At 42.4% G+C, this 21,256-nt stretch overlaps 2 protein-coding genes across 4 annotated transcripts in view; one reads left to right on the top strand and one right to left on the bottom strand.

Annotated features, from left to right (window-relative positions):
• spata5 (spermatogenesis associated 5) overlaps positions 1-6,615 on the bottom strand; it is a 129,848-nt gene extending 123,233 nt beyond the window's left edge. The window contains exons 1-10 of one of the 3 annotated variants that reach the window (XM_035744525.2): positions 6,342-6,613; positions 4,939-5,063; positions 4,584-4,741; positions 4,111-4,169; positions 3,148-3,801; positions 2,874-3,003; positions 2,677-2,733; positions 2,409-2,532; positions 1,351-1,452; positions 66-219 (exon numbers count right to left, since the gene is read on the bottom strand). In XM_035744525.2, the coding sequence (XP_035600418.1) occupies positions 66-219; positions 1,351-1,452; positions 2,409-2,532; positions 2,677-2,733; positions 2,874-3,003; positions 3,148-3,801; positions 4,111-4,169; positions 4,584-4,741; positions 4,939-5,063; positions 6,342-6,510 (1,732 nt within the window). In that variant the 5' untranslated portion in view covers positions 6,511-6,613. Of the gene's footprint in view, positions 1-65; positions 220-1,350; positions 1,453-2,408; positions 2,533-2,676; positions 2,734-2,873; positions 3,004-3,147; positions 3,802-4,110; positions 4,170-4,583; positions 4,742-4,938; positions 5,064-5,356; positions 5,590-6,341 lie in introns of those variants that run through there. The other 2 variants (XM_035744526.2, XM_035744527.2) reach the window with 2 other exon arrangements.
• An 82-nt stretch (positions 6,616-6,697) lies between these two features.
• Positions 6,698-21,183, top strand: nudt6 (nudix (nucleoside diphosphate linked moiety X)-type motif 6). Its single transcript, XM_035744528.2, has 5 exons — positions 6,698-7,217; positions 7,621-7,824; positions 16,865-16,920; positions 19,384-19,438; positions 19,936-21,183. Exons 1-5 carry the CDS (start codon positions 6,950-6,952, stop codon positions 20,322-20,324), a joined length of 972 nt encoding a protein of 323 aa, XP_035600421.1. The 5' UTR covers positions 6,698-6,949; the 3' UTR covers positions 20,325-21,183.
• Positions 21,184-21,256: the final 73 nt, after the last annotated feature.

The raw sequence follows: 21,256 nt of genomic DNA on the forward strand, positions 1-21,256 counted from the left end.
GGATTGGGCCAAGCATACAGAAACATCACATAGCCTTTGCTTGCGGTTAGCCTAGCGTTACTTGCCTGCCTCCTTGCAGACGGCGGCCAGGTCTGCCCCGACATATCCATGAGCGCCGTCCGCTAGCTGGGTTACCTCGTCGGGGGTCAGCCTACAGGGCACAGAGGTCAGCAGCTTCCGTAGGATGTCCGCACGCTCCGCCGCGCTTGGTACCCCCACCTGTAACCGTACATTAGTTTAGCGAGTTTATAGTGCATCGGCTAGCTAATCCTGATTGAAATACAAGGAAGTGTTGTTAAGCAAGAGCAATTACGACCACTAACAGCCAGCTTGCGTGGTAACAAAAATGGAGGTTGGGTTTCTCTGTCAACAGATGCTTCAATGGTGTCAGACTACTGATGAGGCGGATTCTGCTTTCAGAGGCCAAGTTCACCTCCCATTTCATGTAAGAAAGTCATGACCATCAAGCTTTTACGGAAAGAGGATCATTTTGTACATGTATTAAACTGCGAGTTTGACCAATTCCAGTCCCCGTGCTTAGGGGGTGCAGTGTCCTCCCCGGGAATATTTTTACATAGAAGGATGGAGAAGTTCAGTTCTGGTGACTGAAAAATTCTACTCCAAAATGTATGAAAATAAAATCATGCTGATACAATCTAAAATATAACTTCCACCTCCAGAAATGGACACAATAACATATTGGACCATGCATATAGCCTAGCCTATGCATGATCTATATTATCATATGTGCTATTTAGCAACAAGCATTATCACCTGTAGCCTAACTGTAGATATAAATACATGGGCTGAAGCATGGGGTTTTCCCATCTGCATTTACCCCATTGGACACAACATCCTGATTGTTATTATTTACTAAAATAATATATACTTTTTTTGTTTGTATTGCAAAGTAAGGCGTTGCCCTTTTTAAGACGCCATTGCCCCTTTAAGAGCTCTGTTGTGCAGCTGCACAAAACTGCATTTGTAAAACGATGCCACGTGTGCAATTGAAGGAGTAGAGAAATAAACATGGTATCAATGGAAAACTGGGATCCCCCTCTTTTTTTATCAGAGGCCAAAACTTCTTTCAAAATACATTTGCCAAAACTGTTTAAAAGTGTTTCCCCCGCGATTGCATTAAGAATTGTTGTGCATTGACTGCTTGTCAGAATGCATGCATGGCTCTCCCAACTTGAATGCGCCTCGAGAGGAATATTACGCTCTCGTAGTGATTCTACAATGATCTCAAAAACAACCTCACCAGAATCCATATGACAGAAATAGGTCGCAGTGACTGAGAACTTTGACCCCTGCATAACCTCTTCACTCTGGCTAAGCTGAATTACCCACCTCCAGTTCCTTGTCGAAGCGTCCGGGCCGGCGGAGGGCGGGGTCCAGGGCGTGGGGCCGGTTGGTGGCCCCTAGGACCAGCAGTTGGCCTGAGTGGCCCTCCTGGAGGAAGAGACAAACCAGGTCAGGGAATAAATAATAATATAGATTGATAATCAATAAACGAGGCGTTTGAATGTAAGAGAGGGATTGAAACAGTAGGTGTAATAAATCATTAATCATTGCCCTAACCGATGACACCTGCACTAAAAGTTCATCAAACATGAATATTTTCAGACTAAATGTGTCTAAGGCTTAATAACTTACTCGTTTACATCTTCTGAAACCATCAGGTATTATCTGGCAATGCAACATTTACACTTTAACAGAGCTCCTTGTGCTATATGCAAAAATGAACGTCCCTAGCTAGTTTACACGCTGCTGTGTTTTCCGAGGGTGGTCCGGCTGAGAGAGGAAAAATTATTCCATTTCCACCTTCCCCGCTGACCCCCCTCCAATACCACAGGGATATCAGTGGGGCCAAAACACAAATAAATTACAGTGCGAGAGGAATTCCGTGTGGGTGCAGGAAGTGCTTTCTCCACATTCCACAGCAGCAGGCCCATGGTGGTTGGATTATACAACAAGCCTTAGCATTGGTCTGGAAAACAGACAGCAGGAGGGAGAGCAGCTGCTTCAGTGCACCATCTGCACCATGGAGCTGGGCTGGGGAGATGAAGATGTACTTGGCGATAACGTGATGCTAATTTGGCACGTCATGGAGACCAGCGGTGATGGGTTTCCCAGGCTCCCTGTGTTCTCTAAGGGGGAGGAGGGCGGCTGTCGAGCCATCTCTGATCGTGGGCCTGAGCTCTCTTTTTCTCATTAGCCTGATTCGCTGACAGAACACTCAAGATTCAGCAGACACTCAGGAGATACAGACAGAGAGAGAATGTCTGAAGGATGTCCAGGAGAGAGCGGGATGTGTTGAATGTCAGTCTGCACTTCCAAGGTTGATGTGTTTATAAAATAAAAGTATCACTGTAGAGATTGTGTGTATACTCTGTAATTGCACTCACTGAACCAATCCCATCCATGAGAGTGAGGAGGGAGGCCACAACGCGCTTCTCCACCTCATTCTGAGCCCCCTCTCGCTTGGGACACAGCGCATCCAACTCATCGATGAAAATTATTGCAGGTTGCCTGTGTAAACAATGCAAAGCCTTAGTTGTTGAACACTTCTTAGAATACTCTACTTTTTGTGTAGTGAAATGTATATTGATGATAGGATTTAGAAAAACACATACAAAAGGGCACAAATATGGGACACTTGTTTTTATTATTTACCTTTGAGAGGCTTCTGTGAATATCTGTCTCAGTCTGGCCTCTGTTTCTCCATAAAACCTGTAAAGACAGGTTGAACACAAAATAAACAAAGGTAATTTGGTTTGGCTGTATGAGCATCACTAACACTCAATATATGATCTTGAACTTATACTTGGTACCCAACCACATTTCATTAGGTAGGAATAATGTGACCATACTTGCTCATGATTTCTGGACCGTTGATTACAGTCATGTGTGCACCGACCTCATTGGCTATGGCTCGTCCAATCATAGTCTTTCCTGTTCCTGGGGGGCCATAAAGGAGAACTCCCCTAGGAGGTGTGATTCCTGTATCATCAAAAGCACAAAAATGCATAAAATCAGAGTTGAGTTTTCATTAATTTGAGCTACAGCAAATTGTTTTTAATTAAGAATTTTCCAATTCAACTCAGTACAGAGTGCCACCTTGTAAGGAATAACATATCTGTGTACCGTAGTTGGAGAAGAGCTCTGGGTGTTTGAGAGGCAGTTCAATGGTCTCTCGGATGACGTTCAACTGGCTGCTGAGGCCTCCAATCATACTATATGTGACCTTTGACCTCTGGGCCGCTGTATCCTCCATCTGCTCCTCTTGAGCCTCTTTGTATCTGTCTCTGAACTTCACCTTAGTGGAAAAGGAGAGGCAGTAGAAGGTGTCAGTGCTCAGAGCTCCACCAGGGGGAGTAGTCAAGTGTTTGTCTGTGTTGGTCTGCTCTGGGCTGAGGGCACTCCTATCCTCCATCTCCAGACTGAGGCTGCCCTCCTTGGGCTCAGTGGAAGTCTGGGGGTTGCAGGGGGGAGTTGGGGGGACACATGGCACACAAAAGGGCCTGCAGGGAGTACTGGCTGCAGGACCAGGCTCCCGCGGATCCCCGGCCTGCTCCTCCATGGTCAGGAAGCTGAGCTGCAGAGACAGGTCCATGGAGGTGGAGCCCAGGGCGTAGCTCATCAGAGAGGTGTCCTCCGGGTCAGGCTCCAGTCCCGGGGAAGGCGGGGGTCTCTCTAGGGAGAGGCCGTCCACCCCTTTCACCCGCTCCACCCGCAGACTGCACGCTCGCCCAAAGTACGTCAGGGATAGGGAGTTTCCAGGGAGTGGGATCTTTCCATCTAAAATATAACCATTTGGACACTTACCATTAAGGTAATGCAATGCAAAGTTTTACATTGAAAAGTTGCATATCCCTTGCTATATTTTTTTTATTTTACATTTATTTAACTAGGCAAGTCAGTTAAGAACAAATTCTTGTTTTCAATGACGGCCTAGGAACAGTGAGTTAACTGCCTGTTCAGGGGCAGAACGACAGATTTGTACCTTGTCGGCTGAGGGATTTGAACTTGCAACCTTCCGGTTACTAGTCCAACGCTCTAACCAATAGGCTACCCTGCAGCAGCTCCATGAAAAATAAACTGGCTTACCCAAAGATCGGAGGAAGAAGTTACTGAATTCCTCCGAATTGAGCGCATCATCCTTTAGTCTGCATTGATAAATGAAAAGCAAAAAAACAAAATGTAATATTCATCATGCAATTAACATAACTGTGAAGGAATTTCTGACTCATCACTGAATTGACTATAAAACTGTTGTTGCACGTGCCTCAACAGCAGATGGCGACATTAACCTATAGTATAAAACTTCATCACCTGACAGCAAGGAAACTGGTCTACTTTGTGCTGCCATGGGTGTATGTGCCTTTTGTAAGCAGGATTCAGACATCTTTGACTTAATGGGAGAGTATCAAAAACAAATATTTCCTGTCGTGAAGTTGTCCTTCCTCCCAATGTACCAACACCTCTAAAGACCCAAGGGGAATACGACAGCAATGGCAGACAAATACATCATTGTTCATCATATTTAAGATTCACAAGTAGCTTTAGCTCTACTGCTTTACCTGGTGGAGAGAAGCACCTCTTCTGCCTGTAGCACAGGTCCTGTCAGGGGATGAACAGTAACTCCATCCCCAGGCTTCACTTTCAGGCTGTTCTGAGTACTTTTCAGTAGGCCAACTTTACCGCCAGGGAAAGACGCTGCCGGCCAGGCCAGACACACCTGGGAAAAAAAAGAATCAGCATATAAACTCGGCCTGGAAATTATCTGACAGCATTTGGGTTAGTCTAATATTATTCAAGATCGACTGTTTCTGGGTCAACTGCTGATATTGTCTCCCCGTTGTTCGATTCATAGTCAATAAGTACATGCACATATACAATATACCTATTACGTTGATGAACACACTGTTGACATACCTCTTGTTGCCCAGTATTGCTCGACAATAGGACTGGTCTTCCAATGCAAATGTTACCAGACTTCATTGCATTTATGCTCAGCTGGACAAGGAATGCTCTGCATCTTTTGGAAAGCTTATCATCCGCTGTATACAAATGTTGACATGGGGGTGACATGTAAGACAATAAAAGGGTAACAGGCATGGCAAAAGCCGTGTGATCACGACTCGTAGTTCCACCACATTACACATAAGTCATTGGATGAAGGCGTCTTTTGTCCCGGGGAGTTTTGTTAAACGCCCCGACTCTCAGTCTGAACATTAACACGCATCACCTGCGGTATGGTTTTGGAAGCAATAAAGGACCTTATCTTCCATATGAGCGAGAAATCCTTTTTTATTATTTTTTATTTTAAACAAAATATTAAATTGATGCACACCTTTATACCGTTTGTGTTCCCACACGGCCTTATCTCCGAGTTACAGTGCGTGTTTACAGGATAACAATGTTGACTACCTGTGCTAATTATATAACTATCTGTGTCTCCTAACAACGTGTGTAAATGGGAAAACGGACAACACAAACTTGATGTCACAAAAGAATATTGTTGGCTACAACTGTGTTTAAACCGGTTGAAACAGTGTCCTGCACAGGAGTCTGCTGAGGGGGGGGGTCATACTAATGGCCGGAACGGCGCAAATTGAATGGCATCAAACACATGGCAACTGTGTGTGTGACGTATTTGATATCATTCCCCTAATTCTGTTCCAGCCATTACCACAAGCCCACATCCTCCCCAAATAAGGTGCCACCTTATTAAAGTGTGTATTTTCCATTTGTTAAAATATGTTTGACCTCATATGAAAGTAGAGGGATTCACATGTCTAGAACATACCACAGTTAAACTATTTTAGTTTAGATTGAGTATTTGGCTTTCAGAGCCAATTCGCCTTCAAACGGAACAGGTATGGTCAGGAGTAACGTTAGGCTCCTTTCGTCCATTATTGGGCTGTGTGTACCCATATGCAACTTAACCAAAAGATGGGTCTGTGTATCAAGCTACACCAGGGCCCTCTTAACCTTGTTCCTGGAGCACTACCCCCCTGTGGGCTTTCGTTTAAATCCCAGTTGTAACTAACCTGATCCTGTTTATAATCCAGCTAATTATTAGAATTTGGGGCGCTAGATTTGGGTTGGAGGGGGGAAACCTACAGGACGTTAGCGCTCCAGGAATAGGGTTGGCGAGCCCTGAACTACACCATACATCCATCAGGTAACTGTTAAGTGCATGCGCAGTGCTAGTGCTCTTGTTCATTGGTGAACAATCGTCATGGTAAATTACATTTCCATTGTATTCAGACATGTTATCATGATAGTATCATAAGTGCAGCAAAACTAGCTAACAAGATACAGTAGCTGGCTACCTTTCTCAATGAATTCAATGACAGTGAACGAGTTGGGATTCTTGCTGCCTCCCCCCTCGTGCCCCGAGCTTTGCAAGCTAGTTGAGTCACTGGAGCCATCTCTCAGTCCGCTTGAGTTGTCACCTTCAATGACTCTCCTAACTTTGCTTTTGTTTTTCTTTGAAGACATTTCTCTAATTCAATTTCGCAATAGCATAGCTACGTGTATAACATAACTTTGATCACAAGCATGGGTGAATCCGCTAATATACACTTCCTGGTTAAAGTTCAGTTCCTCCTCTTTTACCGTAAAGCGTATAGTTAAATGACGTAGTAAATGCTGCTTTGCCACTCTGTTTACAATTTTGCGCAAAAACGGACGATGTATTGAAATATATATTTAGAAAATTATATATAGCTATATTATTATATAGCTTTGTATAGTGTAGTTTTAGTTGTTAGCAACTTACTATAACACAGCATGTAGCAAATATGTCCAAATAAATTCGAAGTACAAGTGTATTACGGTGTTTATGCAACTTCAGAGTGTTGACTTTTATGTAACCGGCGAGTAAATTCATATTTCACGGACGCGTTTTCATCTAAATATATTTAAAGGCTTTGGTAACATGGCAACGCTTACTCGCAAACTATTACCTCTTGTAAGAAACGCGCTTTCAAATCAAACGCGCCTCGCATACGCACATACAGGGTCAATGAGGGCTGTTCGAGCATTCACATGCTCCGCAAGCCTGTTACAACTACAGAATGAGCATGGGACAAATGTCCATGTTTTGACTGGGAAAGTGGACAGATTCGGCGGAGTGACAGTGAACCTCGGTGACAGTGATTTCCCGTCGGATATCAGCGAAGGAGTATTTAGTAGTCTACTGCGAGGTTAGTATAGATAGATAGATGGACACGACTGTATGGTGTTGCATGCAGGCACCTTCTTGACTTGGACAGAAAAGAAGCAAACATGCATGACATGCAAGAACCTTGAAAATGCATAAAACAATGCATATTGCCTTATAGCCCAGCTAGTTTGAGGGCCAAAGAGGGCAGACAGATATCCTGGTTAATAAGTGATGATGCACAGTACCAGCAGTAGGGAAATAATCAATGACTCAATGGCACTTGTTAAAAACGAATACAAATAATTCTGAATATATATATATTAGATTCAGATTCATTCTAATTAATATTAGACTTTGATAAATCTACACGGACATTGAATGGTGAATCTAGTCAGACATGCTCATTGACACCCTCTGACTGTGATGTTGTGTTTGTTTTTCAGACTCTTTGGCTCAGTGGAGGACAGAGGGCCGGGTGGCTGTCTGGCTTCATGTGCCCATCTCTTTGAGCCGCTGTGCCGCAGCAGCTTCTGCTCATGGCTTCACCTACCATCATGCCAAACAGGACCAAGCCATTCTGGCTCTGTGGCTGGGAGATGGGCAGAGCAGGCTGCCTGGGTTTGCTACTCACCAGATTGGAGTGGCAGGTACGCCAGGTCTACTGCCCTGACCTATATCACAGATTCATACTGCTCAGGATCAGGTGTTAGGTTCAGACCTCTGGGTCAGGTCTGCTTCAGGTTTCTTGAAGCCTTCTGCACACAGGTCGCAATTGTAAATGAGAACTTGTTCTCAACTTGCCGACCTGGTTAAATAAAGGTAGAAATAAATAAAAATAAAACACACTCATGCCTTACTTGTGTAAAAATACAGGTAAGGCAAACCATCAGTTATTTCCACTTGTCACTGGATGAACTACAAATCTAGTTTGTGTTTGACTTGCAAACAATGTCTGTGATAGAGAACATTTTTAATGGTAGTTAAATCACCACCAGTCAACCACCAGGTGGCATGCTGTTGACTTTATTCCTCCCCAAAAGTGGATGCAAGCATGTCAGAACATGTCTGTGGAAGGAGGATGGCAAAAACCTGGTCTGATGGCATGTTTCCAACAGTGACTTGGAATAACCCACCATTTATTTCTTCCACAAATGGAAGAGTTTTTGGACTGCTAAAGAGTATTTGTACCAACACAACACACATGGTTCCCAGTGGGGGGTATCCAATTGTCTTACTTGAGTAAAAGTAAAGATACCTTTAATAGAAAATGACTCAAATGAAAGTCACCCAGTAAAATGCTACTTGAGTAAAAGTCTAAAAGTATTTGGTTTTAAATATACTTAAGGATCAAAAGTACATATAATTGCTAAAATATACTTGATCAAAGTACAAGCATAAATAATTTCAAATTCCTTATATTAAGCAAACCAGACGGCACCATTTTCTTGTGGATCGACCAGGGGCACACTCCAACACTCTGATATAATTTACAAACGAAGCATGTGTTTTAGTGAGTCCGCCAGATCAGAGGCAGTAGGGATGACCAGGGATGTTCTCTTGATTAAGTGTATGAATTTGACAATTTTCCTGTCCTGCTAAGCATTAAAAATGTAAAGAGTACTTTTGGGTGTCAGGGAAAATGTATGGAGTAAAAAGTACATTATTTTCTTTAGGAATGTGGTGAAGTCAGTTGTCAAAAATATAAATAGTAAAGTGCAAATAACCCCAAAAAAACAACTTTAGTACTTTCAAGTATTTTTACTTAAGTACTTTGATGTTTCCTTCATTAGCTAACTTAAACAGCAATTGAACTGTGAGAAAATCCACCTATTGTGTGTTAGTGTTCTCATGATACCAGAATTTGGACTTCAATACCGAATACAGGTTTACTAACACAATACGTGATACCATCACGATACTCTACTAAAATGATACCACGGTGAAAGAAAAGGCGTATTAGCCAAAGTCACAATGGCACTTGATGCAGTGCTACGGCTCTTGTCAATCGTTGGGAATCTTTTGAGTTTAATATCCTTACATTTGAATTGTTTTGCCTCAAATATTTTCTGAGACAGCCATGTATGCATTAGTGAATCAATTATACAGTCATACAATCAATTTGACTTTGGTAGAAAGAATCTACGTAACAGAATAATGGTAATTTACATGAATGGTAAATCTCTTGATAAACTGGGTAAATCAAGATGTAGCCTAGGCCTATCCACAATACAGGTGAATGCATATTCAATAGGAGTGTGTGCATGCATTGAGTTATTGAGACTCATTTCATGGGGCTACATGAATTCATGTACCTTTCTACTGGCAATTTGGCCCACTCTTCAGCACCAAACTGCTCTAAATCTTCAATATTTGAGGGAGGGGTGCCCTCCACCATCTGCTCTGGGGCGGCAGGCAGGCAGCCTAGTGGTTTAGAGCTCTGGTACTGGGGGCCTTGAACATTTGATTTATTTATTTCACCTTTTATTTAACCAGGTAGTCTAGTTGAGAACAAGTTCTCATTTACAACTGTGACCTGGCCAAGACAAAGCAAAGCAGTTCAACACATACAACAACACAGAGTTACACATGGAATAAACAAACATACAGTCAATAATTCAGTAGAAAAAGTCTATATACAATGTGTGCAAATGAGGTAAGGGAGTAATTACAATATAGCAATTAAACACTGGAGTGATAGATGTGCAAAAGATGAATGTGCAAGTAGAGATACTAGGGTGCAAAGGAGCAAGATAAATAAGTACAGTATGGGGATGAGGTAGTTGGATGGGCTATTTACAGATGGGCTATGTGCAGTGATCTGTGAGCTGCTCTGACAGCTGGTGCTTAAAGTTAGTGAGGGAGATATGAGTCTCCAGCTTCATTGATTTATTTTTATTTTTAAATTTGCAGTTCGTTCCAGTAATTGGCAGCAGAGAACTGGAAGGAAAGGCGGCCAAAGGAGGAATTGGCTTTGGGGGTGACCAGTGAAAAATTCCTGCTGGAGCGTGTGCTACGGGTGTGTGCTGCGATGGTGACCAGTGAGCTGAGATAAGGCAGGGCTTTACCTAGCAAAGACTTGTAGATGACCTGGAGCAAGTGGGTTTGGCGACAAATATGACGCGAGGGCCATCCAACGAGAGCGTACAGGTCGCAGTGGTGGGTAGTATATGGGGCTTTGGTGACAAAAAGGATGGCACTGTGATAGTCTGCATCCAGTTTGTTGAGTAGAGTGTTGGAGGTTATTTTGTAAATGACATCCCCGAAATCGAGGATCGGTAGGATGGTCAGTTTTACGAGGGTATGTTTGGCAGCATGAGTGAATGATGCTTTGTTGCAAAATAGGAAGCTGATTCTAGATTTAATTTTGGATTAGAGATGCTTAATGTGAGTCTGGAAGGAGAGTTTACAGTCTAACCAGACACCTAGGTATTTGTAGTTGTCCACATATTCTAAGTCAGAACCGTCCAGAGTAGTGATGCTGGACGGGCGGGCAGGTGCGGGCAGCGACCGGTTGAAGAGCATGTATTTCGTTTTACTTGCACTTAAGAGCAGTTGGAGGCCAACGAAGGAGAGTTGTATAGCAATGAAGCTCTTCTGGAGGTTCTTTAACATATTGTCCAAAGAAGGGCCAGAAGTATACAGAATGGTGTTGTCTGTGTAACGGTGGATCAGCGAATCACCAGCAGCAAGTGCGACATCATTGATGTATACAGAGAAGAGAGTTGGCCCGAGAATTGAACCCTGTGGCACCCCAGTAGAGACTGCCAGAGGTCCAGACAACAGCCCCCCGATTTGACATACTGAACTCTATTGAAGAAGTAGTTGGTGAACCAGGCGAGGCAGTCATTTGAGAAACCAAGGCTGTTGAGTCTGACGATAAGAGTGTGGTGATTGACAGAGTCGAAAGCCTTGGCCAGGTCGATGAATACCGTTGCACAGTATTGTCTCTTATCGATGGCGGTTATGATATCATTTAGGACCTTGAGTGTGGCTGAGGTGCGCACATGACCAGCTCTGAAACCAGATTGCATAGCGGAGAAGGTACGGTGGGATTCGAAATGGTCGGTAATCTGTTTGTTAACTTGGCTTTCGAAGACCTTAGAACGGCAGGGTAGAATAGATATAGGTCTGTAGCAGTTTTGGTCTAGAGTGTCTCCCCCTTTGAAGAGGGGGATGACTGCAGCAGCTTTCCAGTCTTTGGGAATCTCAGACGATACTAAAGAGTGGTTGAACAGGCTAGTAATAGGGGTTGCAACAATTTTGGCAGATCATTTTAGAGAGGGTCCAGATTGTATAGCCCGGCTGATTTGTTGGGGTCCAGGTTTTGCAGTTCTTTCAGAACATCAGCTATCTGGATTTGTGTGAAGGAGAAATGGGGAGGCTTGGGCGAGTTGCTGTGGGAGGTGCGGGGCTGTTGACCGGGGCAGGGGTAGCCAGGTGGAAAGCATGGCCAGCCGTAAAAAAAAAATGCTTATTGCAATTCTCAATTATAGGGAGGAGGTGCTCTTGTTCTCCATGGACTTTACAGTGTCCCAGAACTGTTTTGAGTTTGTGCTACAGGATGCAAATTTCTGTTTGAAAAAGCTAGCCTTAGTTTTCCTAACTGCCTGTGTATATGTGCAAGGCATCATGATATCAGCAGATTATCTGGTGTTTTGGAGTCCAATGTTCAACCCAGTGTCCAAAAACGGTTTCCTTTGAAGGCTGTGGGTCATCCAGCAGGACAACGACCTCAAACCCACGTCAAAAACCACCCAGGAAAGACTCGACAATAAATACTGGACTGTTCTGGAGTGACCAGTCAAGAGTCAACATCTGAATCACATCCATAACCTATGGAGAGAGCTGAGAACAGCAGTTGGAGGGCACCCGACAAACATTGAAGAATTAAAGCAGTTTGCTGATGAAAAGTGGGACAAACTTCCAGTAGAAAGTTGCAGCAAGCTCATTGATGGCTCCAAGAAGCATTTGTCTGCAGCTATCTTGGCCAAAAGCTGTGTAACCAAGTGCTTGCTCTGGGGGTATCTATAATTTTGTCCATGCCATTTGTCTTTATTTTCTCAATTAAAATTGTGAACTTAAGTTTACCAAAATAAAATTGGTTCTTCGGTGTTGAAAATCCAATAACACAGCAGTGACCAAAAGCTTTTTTCTTCTTTTTTTTCTCTTTTTTTTGAGAAGGAATGGGGGAATTATTCAATAAAGGTACAAGAGTGCCCATATAATTGGTCGGAACTGTATGTCAGACCACTTGTTCATCGTAGGCGTAGCACACGCACAGTGACTCCACACCACCCTACCCTTTCGGAAGAACAGTCTCACCCATAGAGTATATCAATATCCAAGCTGTCAACTGCAGCAGACAATTTTACATGACCCACAATTCCCCTCTGTTGATTTACTTGGTCTGCTGCCTCATTCCCGAGTTAACGAACGGACCCAGGAAACTTTTCCTCTCCACAGGCTAACCTAATGATGGCTTTTCAGTCTGGTACCCGGGCCATCTCCTGTGATATGGTTGGTTGGGGATGACATCAATTTCCACTCGGAAGGCCAAGTTGAGGATTAGACAACCCATCCCTCGCCACACATCTAGGAAATTCATTCAAGGACTGGTGTCCTGGTGAGACGCCAGACGGAAAAATAAGGGCCCATTTCCTTCCCCCCCCCCCGAGCTGTCAACAGAAGCAAATAGTTGGCCGTCTTAGTCACAACCTGTTGGGGAAAAAAGTGATTTATTTGTCAAAAAATGCCTGCTCCCACTAGGCCGAATGGGATGGCAAACATTCCACAACTATTGCTGAGTCATCCTTTCTGTTTCACTATAGTCTGTACTTGTTCATTCCTTGTAAAAGGCCCCATAAGCACTGTGAAGTTCGTAGGAACACATCAAATTGAAAGCTAATATTTTTGAGAAAGTGAGGCACACATACAAGCAAAGGCTTTGATTGCTGGTCAAAGAGATGGAAAGGGGGTCTTAGACAACATCTAGCAGCAACAGTCTTAAAAGGTGTTAGAAATACAGCAAAGTAAAGAGCCCTGACAACTAATTTCAACATTTTATATTTTGTTTTTGGCAGAAATTATTTGCCTTCTGTACATTTAAGAATTATTGCCTATTGTCATTCTCTTACCAAAAACCCACATACAGTGCCTTGCAATAGCATTCAGACCCCTTAGATTTCTTAAAACGTTGTGTTGCAAAGTGGGATTAAAATGGATTTAATTTAAATTTAATTTAAACAAAATACTCAATGTCAAAGTGGGATACATTTTTAAGATATTCATTTTTTTATTTATCTTTAAAATAGATATAACTAAAATATAGTCCTTGCATAAGTATTCAGACCTTTTGTTTAGGCAAGCTTAAATTAGTTCAGGAATAGAATGTGGCTTAACAAATCACATAAGTTACATGGACTCACTCTGTGTGAAATAATAGGGGTTGGCATGATTTTGGAATGACACCCTTCTTCTGTCCAATTTCCATCTGTAAGGTATTTCGGTCAAGTATTGAATTTCAAGCACAGATTCAAAGACCAGGGAGCTTTTCGAAAGCCTCATAAAGAAGGTTAACATGGTAGGTGGGTAACCAATAACAAATTGAAAACAGACATTGAACAAACAGACATTGAACATCTCTTCAAGCATGTTCAAGTTAATAATCATGCTGTGGATAATGTATTAAACCACCCAGACACATCAAATACACAGTTGTCCTTCTGAACTGAGCTGCAGGACAGGAATGAAAGTCTCCAGGGATACGGCGCAGGCCTATGCACAAGTGTTCAAAAATGCAATTGGCAGGAAACACCGTTCTAAAATGCACACTGCACATGCGAGCAAATTCATGGACAGAGATGGAAATATCGGTTAGAAATGTAGAAAAGGGGAGATCTATGCAACTATCATGGGTTGCTAATATAAACAAGATAGTGCCTTTGGCTGCTAGACAATTAATTAAAGTTTAAAACCAATAGAACAGGAGAGTGCATATGAGGAAGTCTTTATAAAATAATTGGCAACAGAGTTACCAAAACATCTGTGACAATATGACTGCAACTGAATTGGCTACAATGGGAAATCATAGTAGTCACAAACAACAGTTTGGTCCCCTGTTGTTACTGTCCTCCCTTCCACTGGCATACTGTTATGTTCAGCTCATAACGATTTTCTTTCTGTCGTCTGGTGGTCAAAGCAAGAGTGTGAAAACAGTCTGGAAACCCCTACCCCGCTCTCTCCAGTTTATGTCACCTCTCCTGGCTCTTACTGACACCTACCCATGAGTCCCCTCTTTCCATTTACTGTAACCAGTCCCCTCACAGACCATTGCAATTTGGTCAGTCTAAATCTGAACCAATCTTGGGTGTCTATTTCATAACTTTGGACAGCACAGTACAATACAGAAAAGTAAAATATAGGGTCAGTACAGTATAACTTACTGTAGTGTACTGTATTGAACTCTACTGTGAACTCTACTCTACTACAGCTGCACCATCGAGAGCATCCTGACTGGTTGCATCACTGCCTGGTATGGCAACTGCTCGGCCTCCGACCACAAGGCACTACAGAGGGTAGTGAGAATGGCCCAGTACATCACTGGGGCCAAACTACCTGCCATCGAGGACATCTATATTGGCATACCCCCCCCCTCTTTTACACTGCTGCTACTCTCTGTTGTTAAGACACTAACAGCTTAGGCAAATAAGGTCACAGTTATGAAAACTTAGGACACTGAAGAGGCCTTTCTACTGACTGAAAAACACCAATGTCCGTACTGTGAGACGCCTAAGACAGCGCTACAGGGAGACTGGACGGACAGCTGATCATCCTCGCAGTGGCAGACCACATATAACAACACCTGCACAGGATCAGTACATGCGAACATGACACCTGCGGGACAGGTACAGGATGGCAACAACAACTGCCCAAGTTACACCAGGAACGCACAATCCCCCCCATCAGTGCTCAGACTGTCCGCAATAGGCTGAGAGAGGCTGGACTGAGGCCTTGTAGGCCTGTTATCACCGGCAACAACTTCGCCTATGGGCACAAACCCACCGTCGCTGGACCAGACAGGACTGGCAAAAAGTGCTCCTCACTGACGATTCACGGTTTTGTCTCACCAGGGACGATGTTCGGATTTGCGTTTATCGTCGAAGGAATGAGCGTTACACCGAGGCCTGTACTCTGGAGCGAGATCGATTTGGAGGTGGAGGATCCGTCATGGTCTGGGGCGGTGTGTCACAGCATCATCGGGCTGAGCTTGTTATCGTTGCAGGCAATCTCAATGCTGTGCGTTACAGGGAAGACATCCTCCTCCCTCATGTGGTAGCCTTCCTGCAGGCTCATCCTGACATGACCCTTCAGCATGATAATGCCACCAGCCATACTGCTCGTTCTGTGTGAGATTTCATGCAAGACAGGAATGTCAGTGTTCTGCCATGGCCAGCGAAGAGCCCGGATCTCAATCCCATTGAGCACATCTGGGACCTGTTGGATCGGAGGGTGAGGGTTAGGGCCATTCTCCCCAGAAATGTCTGGGAACTTGCAGGTGCCTTGGTGGAAGAGTGGGGTAACATGTCACAGCAAGAACTGGCAAATCTGGTGCAGTCCATGAAGAGGAAATGCACTGCTGTACTTAATGCAGCTGGTAGCCACACCAGATACTGACTGTAACTTTTGAATTTGATCCCCTCTTTGTTCAGGGACACATTATTCCATTTCTGTTAGTCACATGTCTGTGGAACTGGTTCATTTTATGTCTCAGGTGTTGAATCTTGTTACGTTCATACAAATATTTACACATGTTAAGTTTGCTGAAAAGGAACGCAGTTGACAGTTTATTTAGGATAAATCACCATGAAGAGAATGACATTTATAATTATGCATTTCTGTATAGTACAGATCAGAGACCCATGATGTCATTCTCTTGCATTCTGTTACTGGGTGTTAATTCACTTCACTTACTGTAATTAACCAAAATATATATATTTTTTAAACTCAAGGTGTCATGTCATAGCTGATACCCCATTCTTTCTGCAGACATCTTTGAATCTTAATTCAGAGTAGATGTTTGGAAAACTTTGTCACACAAACTGAATATCACCTTTTTATTTAATCAGGAAAATCTATTTTTACAAAAGAGACCTTTTGGTCTGTAATCGCAAGCCACGGTGGTTTATGATGGTCCAGAATTATCGGTGTGCTACCTCACTATAGGGGAATGGATTGTCTTCCTTGCCAAATTAGAGCGAGAGTTGGTACAGCATAACACATTCACAGCAAGCGCAATCATTTCATGATCATTGCAGGTTTTTTGTTGTCTAAATTGCTAAAAATGTAGCCTCATAGAATACAGTCAACATTTCTCTCAAGTCTCCGATTTGTTTTTTTGAGTTGTGGTGGTGGCCTCTCTGGCAGCATGGCTAAAGCCCGGCCCCAGGCCACTCACCGCTCACTCCACATGGGTCAGTTTAATGAAACCTTTCATGTTCTCTCAAACCCAATAATTACCGCTCAACTCAATGCCAACTGGTTTCTAGTCAGTTTTCTGGAAGCTGTCTTCAAAGTTCTTTGGCTTACACACCAGCAATGATTAAATAATTAGCTTAATAACCCTTTCATTATCATGCTGTTATGTCTGTATTTTCTTGGCTAGTAACTTATTTGATTTTGTCTATAAAGGTGCAGTCGTTGATGAGTCAAATGGAAAGGTTCTCGTCGTTCAAGACAAAAACAAGGTATTGTACTGCTTCTCTGTATTTTATCAAAGGGGGACTGAACTTCCCGATTGGCCTCGTTTTTACTTAGCTTTCTCTGACGAAATGCAGCGGCCGTGGCTGAAGCCAAACGAGTTGTCTTGGGTGTGTGGTTTAACGTGGGTGTCTCTTGTGTGTATGTTCACATGTGGCAAGCGTTTGTACATTCTCTCGGCCAAAACAGTACACAGTTAGTCACTCACCCTTCTCGATAACTTGAAACAGTCTAACCAGGTCTTTTGTTGGTTTGACTTTGGATAGCCTATCTCCTGGGCTAGTAAGGGACCATCAATAAATTACACTTTGTAAATGGGACAATATTTTCATGTTGCACACCTTTTAGTTGTCTCATTAAGTGCTTTCAGTATTTGTATGTGAATTTCTACAATTTATAGTGCATTTGATGATTTTATGTCATTGAAATTTAGAGCTATTGACATTTAAAAATATTTTCCCATGTACATTGTGGAATTTACTTGATGGTCCCTAACTAGCCCCCATAGGGATATTGAATGTCAAACCAAATTGACCGTGGGCATTATTATTGGGTCGTGTGCAGCTGCGCTCCAAATTGATTATTACTTTGGGCAGGATTAAATAAACCCAACCCAAGGAAAACTGTTACGGTATCCCATTTTTTCCTAATTATCTCGCAAAGACTGACAAGACTGACTTTATGACCAAAAATATCCTATTTACACTTTGTTGTAAATTTGGACTCTAGATGAAATGTTTCATAATCCGTTTTCTACCAGAAATTATTTATTACCTTCAGTTGCTTTTAAAATGTCCATATAAGGCAACCAAAAAAGCTTTAGTTCACCATTGCAGAAGAAGAATCGACTTGCATTCTAGTGATGTAAAAAGTGTCTATCTAGGGAAGCAAAGCTAAACCATTGTAAGATATATTCTGGAAAAATAAAACTTTGTCACAGTCCAACTTCTGGACCTCAATGTGCTTCATCTAACTCTCATAATCCCCAATCGACACAGGGGTGAATGGCAGTAGTTGTTTCCTTCCTTCCCACTGCTATGAATGGCTCTCGTTATGTCTTTATTTAGGCAGTTTTCCTGGCGTCTGCTGCCCCTCTGTCTGTCCCTCTCTATGGGGAGAATTACTCTCCTCTCAGACTTTACCTTGACTTCTGCTGCGGCACCATCTCACATAGCATAGCTCCTCACAACATTATGCAACCTCAAGCAAACATTCTTAACCCATGCCGAGTACGCCACACAACATTTCCTACATTACAATAAAGTGTGGTCGCAAAGAATTCCCCTGTATTTCTAAAGCAATTTGCAGTGTGGAAGTATCAAAACATCACTCAATGGCAACTCGTTGGTTGAATATTTATCTGTGTTCCCAATCACTACAATAGATAAAGAGTGGTGCTTATGGCACATTGTCTTGCGTGTTAGTTTCTTTTTAGGAAACAGCAGTGAGCAGTCAGTGTTTGGGAAGTGAGAGGAGTGTTTTTTATCTCCTGTCTCCTCGTCATTTACTGGAAGAGGGCCTCTTGCACTCTGTCTGGCCTTTGGCCATCAGCAAAGTTAGGCAGGCTAAGCCCATCCAGAGCCGCTCTGGGGTTGTGTTTCCTGAAAGTGAACCCCTCTGGTTCATTATCACCGACGCCTGTGCCAAGACAGCAAATGAAAGGGATGTTGGGTAATTGCTTTGTAGCTAGGTGATTTGTGACTGAAACAAGATACAATTTGTCGTGTTGAAATCTGATGAAGTAATGGGTTGATGTATGTTTTTAGAACAATAGGAGTCATTGACTGTTTGCGATTTAAGAATTACGAGTGCAAGTTAGTCATGGTTCTTATTTGCTATTCATTCCATTTGTTGTTATTCTTTTTTTAACTTATCTGCTTGTGACCACACTCTCCAGATTAATTCAATGCCTAGACTGTATCAGATTACCCATATATAGAATCACAGCCACATTGCCAGAGCACATTTAGGTAAACCACACAAAACATGGTGTATATTGTTAAATGATAAGTTTATTCTTACATTTTCCTACATTGTTGTAAAACAAGTAGCTCCAAAAATAAAACAATTGTTTTTCAATAGCAAAAGTATATTTTGAATTAAAAATTAATCAAACTACATAATTTAACCAGCAGCGATCTGTCTTTAAATATATTTAAAGAGTGGTGAAAACACCAAACTTAATTGCTTTGATTTTTTTTCTTCTCAAGAATAACATACAATCACATCAAAAATGAATATTAAACTCATAGGGAAGATCCGAGTGCCTAACTTATAACATCAATGCATACATTTTACCAAAGTGTGGATTTAAGTTTGGATTTGGCCCTATGCACATACAGTTGTAAAATACTTATTAATGCTGAAGTACACTTTCAAAAAATAAAATACTTGAATGCAGCCTAAATTTGAGTCCTAATACAAAATGTATTGTTGTGATTTTATTTTAGACAGTAAATGCATGGAAGTTCCCTGGAGGGCTCTCGGATCCAGGAGAAAACGTTGGTGAGTGATGCAACCACAACTTCATAATCCTGTATTGTAACTGACTACACAATACATTAAGGTATACCATACACAGAGAAACTGCCATCTCAGACCTTCGTGAGCTACACTCAAGTATATACAGTATCTAAACAATTTGACTTTAAACAACGACTTCAAATAAAACTTTTACAAGTTCAACTTGTTTAACTTTTTGAAGCAGCTTTGAAACATAGACCCACCCTCTGAAGCAGCGTGTGTGACTAAAATACATACAATTTCCCTTTATTTTTAATCATTTCATTTTCGTGACTTAACGTTCCATTTTTGTACTCGCATGCGTATCATACAAAAATGTTAATACAGAAATGTCAGTTATTCTGTGAGCATTATCATACAGTCAGATAGATATACAGTACTGGAGTTTTCTTGACAAAGATATTTTTTTTAAAGAACAGTACAAACATTAAATCCATGAATCCTCATCTTTTTCCCCCCTTTCCTTCATTCTCTTCAAGGCACCACTGCGGTCCGAGAGGTCTTTGAGGAGACTGGAGTCCGCTCTGAGTTCAAGTCCCTTCTGAGCATCCGGCAGCAGCACAACCACCCGGGTGCTTTTGGCATGTCCGACATGTACATCATCTGCCGCCTCAGCCCTCTCACTCATGACATCAACTTCTGCACCCAGGAGTGCCTGCGCTGCGAGTGGCTGGAGCTAACCGAGCTAGCCAAGACACGCGCCACAACACCCATCACTAGCCGTCTAGCCAGCCTCCTGCTTCACGGCCTAAACCAGGGCTTTGACAAGATTGATCTGGCTATGGAGGAGCTGCCGGCTGTCTACTCAGGGAGGTTCTACCAGCTGTACCACAAGGAGCTGCCGCAGGTGCTAAAACACAAGGCCTGAGGACAGGGTTCCGGCCTTGCCTAGCACAACGATGCTAATTGCACTAGCACGTCAGTGCTTGTCATATTAGCGTGTGGATGGTGTTTTACCATAATACTTGGAAGTGTATATTTATGGCAGACTGGAATATGTTTTTATAATCTGTTACTAGGGAAGGAGGGTGTAGCAAATGGTACCGACGATCACTGTAAAGGACATTTTGCACAAATCACAAGATGTTCCTCGTCTGTAAAAAATCTAATAAAAATACACAATTTGAAGAAAATTGGCAACTCTGTTTGGGAAGAACCTCAGGGCCACTAAGTTCTAAAATCAAACAACTAATTTATAGAGAGGTAAAATATGTACTAGGTCTACTGTTTGTCTTGCAATGAGTTTAGTGTAATGGTGTGCTTGATTTAGCTTTGCCAACCCAATGTTCTATTTGAAGGTTTTATCAAGTAAAGTTCTGGGCATAAAAGCTAACCTTAACTGCAGTGCAGTAAAACTTAACTTTTTAAAGCCCAGAACTACTAAGTGGGATTTCACTTTTGTCTAGAAGGATGCATTTCAAAATTGTTAAATGAAGAAAAATAAGCAGATTATCAAAGTACGATACAATATTTGAAGCAGCCTTAGTTAAACTCACATTTATATAGCTGAATGGCGAAGGTGCATAAAGATGGAGGAATTCCGATGACATTGAGCACTATCCAGAGTTTTTAAACTACGGTGCGTGACATGGTTCAATGCACCAATAAATCAGCACAATCTACTTTTTAGTTTTTTTTTTAATTGCAGCCTTCTTGGAGCTAGAATTGGTATCGTGTATACTGTACTAATGCCGATATAAAAAAAGAAATAGTAATGGAGAGTACAATACGGCGAACATAGCATATTAGGTGTTTGTAAGTACACGGAGGGACAGCAAAAACATTTTTTAAATACATAGG

This window comes from Oncorhynchus keta, chromosome 30, assembly GCF_023373465.1.
Source record: "Oncorhynchus keta strain PuntledgeMale-10-30-2019 chromosome 30, Oket_V2, whole genome shotgun sequence".
NCBI lineage: Eukaryota > Metazoa > Chordata > Actinopteri > Salmoniformes > Salmonidae > Oncorhynchus > Oncorhynchus keta.